Source organism: Nerophis lumbriciformis, linkage group LG33 (assembly GCF_033978685.3).
Source record: "Nerophis lumbriciformis linkage group LG33, RoL_Nlum_v2.1, whole genome shotgun sequence".
Taxonomy (NCBI): domain Eukaryota; kingdom Metazoa; phylum Chordata; class Actinopteri; order Syngnathiformes; family Syngnathidae; genus Nerophis; species Nerophis lumbriciformis.
The window spans coordinates 3,965,969-3,975,000 of NC_084580.2; the positions used below are offsets into that span (position 1 = coordinate 3,965,969).

Consider the following 9,032-nt stretch of genomic DNA (forward strand, 5'->3'; position numbering starts at 1 on the left):
AGCATTCTTCCCTGCTTGGCACTCAACATCAAGGGTTGGAATTGGGGGTTAAATCACCAAAAATGATTCCCGGGCGCGGCGCCGCTGCTTCCCACTGCTCCCCTCACCTCCCAGGGGGTGGACAAGGGGATGGGTCAAATGCAGAGGACAAATTTCATTAAACCTAGTGTGTGTGTGACAATCATTGGTACTTTAACTAACTGTAGCACACAAAAAAGCACATTTAATAAAAAAAACGTTATTATGGTCTTACCTTTACTTATAAATGAAGTCCACAACTAAAGCCCTCACTTAAACTTTCCACGTGCAAGATTGAATCTATTTAAAAAAGTGTAACCGAGGGTTTATAAATGTCGCCTATACTATATGAAACTACAAAATAACAAACACGGAGGCTCCAGTTTACACGAGGATCACTTTATTTACCTTCTTTCAAAAACCTCCGCTCCACTACAACATGTCATCACTTCCGCTCTTGGCGCCTTCAAAATAAGAGCTCAAGGCATATACTGTATAACAGCGCATAACAGGAACTTAACATCACAAATAGGAAAGCCCATAAACATAGGTTACAAAAGTTATTTAATAAGAAGCCAAAAAGTGCAAAAACAATAATGTTCATGTTGGAGGAGTTGTGAATTAGATACACCTGCAGTCTGCAGGTGTACCTAATGTTGTGGCCCTGCAGTCATTCACAACTCCTCCAACACGAACATTATTGTTTTTGCACTTTTTGGCTTCTTATGAAATAACTTTTTTAAATAGATTCAATCTTGCACGTGGAAAGTTTAAGTGTGGGCTTTAGTTGATATAACAATTCTACGGCGGGGTGCAGGAGGCGGGGCTACTGGAGCCTCAGCCAGTGCATCTTTTGCAGCCGTTTTATGATCGCTCAGCACAAGAAATACGTTACACACATACAGTTGTTGACAAAATACACTGTACATTATATACCTCAGCTAACTAAACTATGGAAATGTATAATATAATTCATATAGCAATACAGTCTCACTGCACAGCAGGCCAGCAGTTAGCCGAGTCCGTCCATGTTGAGGCACTGAGTGACGTGCCTCAACTGGCTGCTGTTCACCGCACCGTCTCTTCTCAGTATTTGAACGGCAAATGTGAAAATTCAGCGATTTTGAATAAAAAATAATCAAAAATTGGTGAAGTTAAATGGAAAATAACTTTATAGTATAATCACTCCATACATATAACAATTTAATTAATTGTTTTTCTTTTTACATTTTTTTTCTTTCCATGATGGCAGGTGAGGCCCCGCCTCACCTGCCTCTAGTGACTGCACGTCACTGATGTATACAGTATATGTATATTTATCGGTTAAACAGTGCTCAATACCGGAGTAGAGAGGAATATTCCTTAGGTCAGGAAAAAACACACTCAGAGACAATACACGCAACAAACTGGTCTCATCATGACGGTGCAAAGGCAGGGCACTACTGTGTAACACCTGAAGCAATTGCCACGCCCCCATGTAATGTACCCTATACATATGTGACAGCCACAGACGCGTCAATGAACTCCCCTGAAGATCGGGAAACCTGTGAAACAGACCTGTAGGGCCCAGGATGTCGCGATCCACCTTGTTGATTGCTGCTGTTAGTCGATCTTTCATGTCATCGAGGTCTTACAGGACTCTTTCCTTTACACAAGCAGCCAGTGTCTTTAAACTGTTTAACCCACCGTCGAATGCTTTCACGATGGGGTGGATCAATGCCAAATTCTGTTCTAAATGCACACTGCACCGTGACAATTGCAATTGTTTTCGCAAACTTAAGCACACAAAACTCCTTCTGTTCAGGAGTCGCCATTTTGAGGGTCTTCCTATATTATGCTCCAGCTACAGTATGTGTGTTTAAGGCCAAACACTGCGGTTTAGAACTCAATGGCATCTCGATGTGATGCAGATTGTATATTTGCAAGTTACAGTATACATGTAAAAACCTGAAAATCAGTGTTGAATCACTTTTATCCCATCATGTATTTCATGATTTATGCAATATTTAATAAGAACGAATAAGAACGAAATTGCGTTGCATTAGCTACAACGAGCTAATGCAACAACATTTTGTTCTTATCTGTACTGTAAAGTTCAAATTTTAATGACAATAAAAGGAAGTCTAAGTCTAAGTCTAATATTCACTGTGTGTCAATCTAGATCAAATCAAATCTGATCCAGATTGCGTATTTGGCAGCTATTTATTCTGGAAAAAAAATGTGCGCTTCCATATGGAGTCTATTGACAGATCCCAAATACACAAAAACAGGTACAAATTGTTGTAGCCAGTGTGTGCAATATACAGTACAAGTAAATAATGAACAGTATAAGAAACAAAGTAGACATGCTGCAGTATGTTGCTGTCAAACCTTATTTTGCCACCTGGTGACATTTCCAAAGCCCCCGGTCCCCAGACCCTCCTTCAGCTCCCAGGACCCACAGCTCTGCGGCTGCTGCAGGGGGATGCGGTTCATGGCGTCTCCGGCAGCTCCTAGATTCGACCATGCAAACAAACCCTGTGAGTTGTACTCTGTCACATGACATAATTTAGACTGGTACGCGAGCTCTACCTACCGGTATGCCAAAGAATCCCTTGATTAAAGTACAGTGTTGTCTGTCTATCGGTGGGCCAACACAGATAGACAGACAACATTCACACACTAGGGCCAATTTATTGTTGCCAATGATTAAATATAATTTTTAAATAAAACCTCTGCCCTTTTTTTTAATGAAAACTTAGGCCTACTATACTACTGTATGTTGGTCATTATGATGGTACTTGAAGAGCCACCTGTTTTCTGAGGTGGTATTTGGTGAAGAAAGTTTGACAACCACTGCTTTAAACACCTGAGGGTTAATGGGTTAAAGCAGGGGTCCCCAAGATACGGCCCGCGGGCCGAATACGGCCTGCCAGCGTCCAAAGTCCGACCCGCGGGAAGTCTCAAGTTTTTTTTAATTTGTCCTTTCTAATCTATTTTCTAACGCTTGTTACTCTCCTGGCCGCTCAGGCAAATCATATTGTCAAAAAATGCATTTTCCCATCGATAACGTGACATAATCGCGCTAGTCAATTAGTGCGTGAGGAGTATACACACACACACACACACACGCAGTCCGGCCCCCGGCCCAATTTTTTTAACCCAATGCGGTCCCTGGGTCAAAAAGTTTGGGGACCCCTGGGTTAAAGCATATTCCACTGCTGGTAATGGTATGATTATGGATGGGAATCGAAAACTGGTTCTTGTTCAGAACCGGTTCTCAGTTGATCAATTCCTTGGAATCGCTTGCCAATTTTTCAGACGATTCCCTTATCAATGCCAGCGGTCTGGAATGACGTCGTTACGCAACGTACGTAGTGACGTCAGAAAGCAAAATGACGATGCCCAGGCGGAACAAACAATCTCAAGTCGACTACATTTTACGATATAAACAGCGCGACTAATAACTGCAAGGTTGCTACTTCATCAAGAGGAGGACATATGAGCAATATGCTGAAACATTTGAACACCAAGCAAGCAACAACTATAAATGAATGCCGCATTTTTTAACCACGTCGATCTCATTCCAGTAGCAGCAACAATCTGCCGTAAATACAACAGGTACTAATTCACCGCCTATTATGTTATTGATTTTACTTATTAAATTGAAATGAATGCCTTCTCATTTAGATGAGCAAGACAAGAGACATATTGTCACTGGCTCCGAAGGCGGGCAGTAAGTACTGGCTCCATTTCTTATCTGCCGCCCAGCGCTATAGCGGCAGGGAAGTGAGTACGTTCGTGGTTTAAAGCTCGCACCAATTTGCCACAGTGCTACTGATTTTCAAGAAGTGAATGTTCAATTGTAGTCGGAAAAAAGTAGCATGTTTTCCTGCAACCCCATGTTCACTCAGTCATTTCCATTACACAGGTGAAACTCATAAAATTTGAATATTGTGTAAAAGTGCATTCATGTAAGAAGTTTAACTTCAAATGTGAAACTAATATGTGATATTACCTTATTACATGCAAGTTGAGATATTTCAAGCTTGTATTTGTTATAATGTTGATGATCATGGCTTACCGTTTTTGAAGACCCCACACCACATTTTCTGAGATTTTCAATTCAAGGTTTTCGTAAACTTTAAGCCATAATCATCAAAATAAAAGAAAAGGCTTGACATATATTGTGTTGCATTTTATGTATATGATAGTTTTATCTTGTAAATCTGAATAAACCATTGTAACAGTGAGATTAACAGTGGAATACATTTTCATTACATGGTCACTACTGCATAGTTTCTCTTGTTATATTCTTATTTGTACTGTTATATTGTTATTCTTATTGTTGCTTTTTCTATTTTTTTCCATTCATACCCCCATTATTTACTTTTTAAATTCGATCTCAATTCTGTACACTGGTGCTGGAATTTTTATTTTCCTGAATGAGAACTCTCCTGAAGGAATCACTGAAGTACTATCTATCTATCTATCTATCTATCTATCTATCTATCTATCTATCTATCTATCTATCTATCTATCTATCATCCATCCATCCATCCATCCATCTATCTATCTATCTATCCATCTATCTATCTATCTATCTATCTATCTATCTAATATTCAACTGAGAACCGGTTCTGAACAAGAACCAGTTCTCGATTCCCATCCATAATCATACCATTACCAGCAGTGGAATATGCTTTAACCCAGGGGTCCCCAAACTTTTTGACCCGGGGACCGCATTGGGTTAAAAAAATTGGGCCGGGGGCCGGACTGCGTGTGTGTGTGTGTGTGTGTGTGTGTGTATACTCCTCACGCAGTAATTGACTAAAAGAGTGTGCACTTGCCGCACGCTCGCCCGACACTGCGGCGCTATCTATCTATCTATCTATCTAATATTTTGAGTTTTACTAATATATTTTATATGGAGATGACAAAAGATTATTAAACATATTAAAAAGCTTAATATAAATGTTACATTCTTCTGTAATTTCCTCTTATGTTTTATTTTGTTAAGCTTTACAGAATAACATGTATTTATTTATTATATTTATTTTCAAAAGTAATATTTTTTCTATGCTATGTGCCTCTGAAAACCTCACTGTTGGCTTTGTAAGGTCATGTTAGCTCTAAACTAAACTAAATTGATGCTAGTCTACCCTTTTGTTCTCTTTTTTTCCTAAATAAGAATTGATAACAAAACCGTTAAAGAACTGAATTGTTAAGCAGAATCAAAAGTGGAATTGGAACCGGAAAAATCTTCTCAATTCCCATCCCTAGGTATGATAAATTCATAATTGCCACCCGATCACAATAAGACTCTACCGTAGATACCGTAGCATTGTTTATAATTTTACATATTACTAAATATCAAATATTTTTAATCTGTAACATACATGACTTAGATATATTTTATGGGGCCAAAACACTACCAGTAAGATATGGTATTGGGGAAAAATGGCATTGTAGAAAAAGTTGCATTGGCACCAAAACAAGTTTGGCAACAAATAAATACAAACATTGAAAAAATACAATATTTTTATGTTTTTGTATCATGACATGTTTTCGATGCCAATATTCATATTGTTGTACACTTGTTTTTTGTGTGTGTCTCACGTGTTTTTATTTTCAACTTTTCCTTTTTCACATTCACTTCTCTTTTTTTACAGTGTCAAATGTAATGGCAGTGATTTTACCTGATGGGTGGGTGCCTGTGGGTTGGCGTTACAACAGGTTTACCTGGAAGCAGTTTTACTAGACTTAGGCTTGCAGGTAAAACACTGTAGAAGATGACAGGAGGACCAAGGGTGTCTAAATCAAGTTTAAAAGTTATACGATATATTTGAGTTAACCTAGCGATACTTTGAGGATGCAGTATAAGTGAACAGAAATTGAATATGTTTTAAAATTATCCATGTTTGGTGATATTTGGCGAAACTCTGGAACAATAATTTGTTATATTTCTACGCGGAGAGAAAAAAAGTAACTTTTAAATGTAAGTACAGCTGTATTTATTCATTTAAAACATTTAACATCAGACATGTAAAGATTGGCGTGATACGAGTAACCTAAATTTGTGTTAAAATACAAGACTTTGACTAACGTAACGTTGAGCGAGCTCTGTGCGGTTCTTCCTCTTGTTTCCTCGAGAGAGAGAGTCTAAAATCCTGGCTGTGCAGACAACTTCATGCACGTAGCTTTTTTCAACTTTTTTTTTTAAAGCCTTACATATTTTTCTTTCTATTTTTAGATGTAAATAGGTTGACTCATGTCTTATTGTATTGTCAAATATTTTGACTTGTATAAATGAATAAAGAATGTGCTGAAACTAACGCTGTGGTGAGTCATTTTTTGCATTAGTTGCAAAATTAAATTATTGGGGAATACATTCAGCTATTTTAAATGATATTCCACATAATATTTACATGTACATTTTAGAGTACAACCATTTACAACAGAATTTGGAGGAAAAAAAATCAACTGCTAAATTGTAGACCTGAGGGAGTATTTAAAATGAATTAAAACAATAGGCTGGACTTTTAAATAATACTGTTTTATTCACAATTATATTAAATATCTTTAAAAAATAATATTTAAGTTGTACTTTGTGATGTTGATGTATTTAATTCAATAAGAAAGACACAGAATAATTCTGCCCTTCTGGAGCATCATCTAGATTTTCTCCATCGTTTTTCTGAGAGGACAAATGTCCAACGACACTACATCATCAAGTGAGCAAATCTGTGAGTGACTGCCTTATTACATTTCATTTAAAAAGTGAACTAATAACGCAATAAAAAAACATAAAATTATGTACAAAACAAACTATAATCTGCTACACAAGAATTTACACCGAGAAAAAAAAAACAAGAAAAATATATCCCTTGAGGAAAAACTAACCTAAAACATTTGTATGCACGTACAACACTTAAGACCTTAAGTAAATCATTATGTGGAATTGAATTATAGAACGGATTAAGCAAATAAGTTAAAGATTCAATCGATTCAAGAACTCCTTCATTCCGCACTCCATCCAGCTGTATAATCACTTGCCATACAGTAATAGATGATATTTGTCTATTACCTGACCGCTATGTTAGCTACCTCTCTTTGTTTATAATGTCTATTTTTTGCTGGATCTACTCTCTATTTTATGCTGCCCTTTTCTTTTTTCTTTTTGCTACAGCTGTTACATATACTGTAATATTGTACATGGTAATTGTGATTTGTTATAGATTGTATGTATTATATAAAAATATAATATAATAATATAACATATCAGTATATATTATATACTGTATATATAATATGTAAATATTACATATATGTTATATTTTATTTTGCTGCTATGGTACATTTTTAGTCTACTTAATACCTGCATTATCCTTTCCATCCTTTGAAACTGAGCTACTGAGCAACAAGAGAAGTATCCTACACTTCTCTTTTGTAAAATAAATCTGAACAGCCGATATGGGCATCTACATCAACTATATGATTTGCCTGAGAAGCTGGACAGGACAAAAAAAAAAAAAAAGAAAAAAAGAAACTGAGCTACTGTGTGGAACAATTTCCCTAGTGGATCAATAAAGTTTGTCTAAGTCTAAGACTGAGGCTGTTCAAATTAAATGTGCTTAAATAGTACAAGGAAAACTTGTGTACCCCGCCTTCCAACCGAATACAGCTGGGATAGGCTCCAGCCACCACCGCGACCCCGAGAGAGACAAGCGGTAGAAAATGGATGGATGTACACTGAAGAAAAATTTTGAGAAACACCTTAAACCTTATTGAAAATGAGATATTCTTCATCTCGGGATGGCGCAGTGGAAGAGTGGCCTTGCGCGACCCGAGGGTCCCTGGTTCAATCCCCACCTAGTACCAACCTCGTCATGTCCGTTGTGTCCTGAGCAAGACACTTCACCCTTGCTCCTGATGGGTGTTGGTTAGCGCCTTGCATGGCAGCTCCCTCCATCAGTGTGTGAATGTGTGTGTGAATGGGTAAATGTGGAAGTAGTGTCAAAGCGCTTTGAGTACCTTGAAGGTAGAAAAGCGCTATACAAGTACAACCCATTTATCATTTATCTCAATATGTTAACGTTGACTGACATAATTATCTAGTACAAGAACTCCTGTATTGTGGCCAAACAGCTACATTTTTGTTTCATCTGACATTACATGGACAAAGATAAGACATTCTGGAGGAAAGTTATGTGGTCGGATGAAACAAAAATCTAGCTGTTTGGCCACAATACCCAGCAATATGTTTGGAGGTGAAAAGGTCAGGCCTTTAATCCCAGGAACACCAGGCCTACCATCAAGCATAGTGGTGGTAGTATTATGCTCTGGGCCTGTTTTGCTGCCAATAGAACAGGTGCTTTACAAAGAGTAAATGGGACGATGAAAAAGGAGGATTACCTCCAAATTCTTCAGGACAACCTAAAATCATCAGCCCGGAGGTTGGGTCTTGGGCGCAGTTGGGTGTTCCAACAGGACAATGACCCCAAACACAAGTCAAAAGTGGTAAAGGAATGGCTAAATCAGACTAGAATCAAGGTTTTAGAATGGCCTTCCCAAAGTCCTGACTTAAACGTGTGGACAATGCTGAAGAAAAAGTCCATGTCAGAAAACCAACAAATGTAGCTGAACTGCACCAATTTTGTCAAGAAGAGTGGTCAAAAATTCAACCAGAAGCTTGCCAGAAGTTTGTGGATGGCTACAAAAAGCGCCTTATTGCAATGAAACTTGCCAAGGGACATGTAAGCAAATATTAACATTGCTGTATGTATACTTTTGACGCAGCAGATTTGGTCACATTTTCAGTAGACCCATAATAAATTCATAAAAGAATTACACTTCATGAATGTTTGTTGTGACCAACAAGTATGTGCTCCAATCACTCTATCACAAAAAAATAAGAGTTGCAGAAGTTATTGGAAACTCAAGACAGCCATGACATTATGTTCTTTACAACTTTTGACCACGACTGTATGTATTAGTAAATGCTCTGAAGTGGGAAAGGGAAATGTAAAAAAATG

At 37.7% G+C, this 9,032-nt stretch overlaps 1 protein-coding gene across 3 annotated transcripts in view; it reads right to left on the bottom strand.

Moving 5' to 3' along the window:
* Positions 1 to 9,032, bottom strand: part of ikbkb (inhibitor of nuclear factor kappa B kinase subunit beta) — an 84,655-nt gene that overhangs the window by 72,558 nt on the left and 3,065 nt on the right. For 2 of the 3 annotated variants that reach the window (XM_061928949.1, XM_061928948.1), the window contains exon 2: positions 2,389 to 2,510. The exons of the other annotated variant lie outside the window; for it this stretch is intronic. In XM_061928949.1, the coding sequence (XP_061784933.1) occupies positions 2,389 to 2,411 (23 nt within the window). In that variant the 5' untranslated portion in view covers positions 2,412 to 2,510. The remainder of the gene's footprint in view (positions 1 to 2,388; positions 2,511 to 9,032) is intronic. 3 annotated transcript variants of the gene reach the window in all.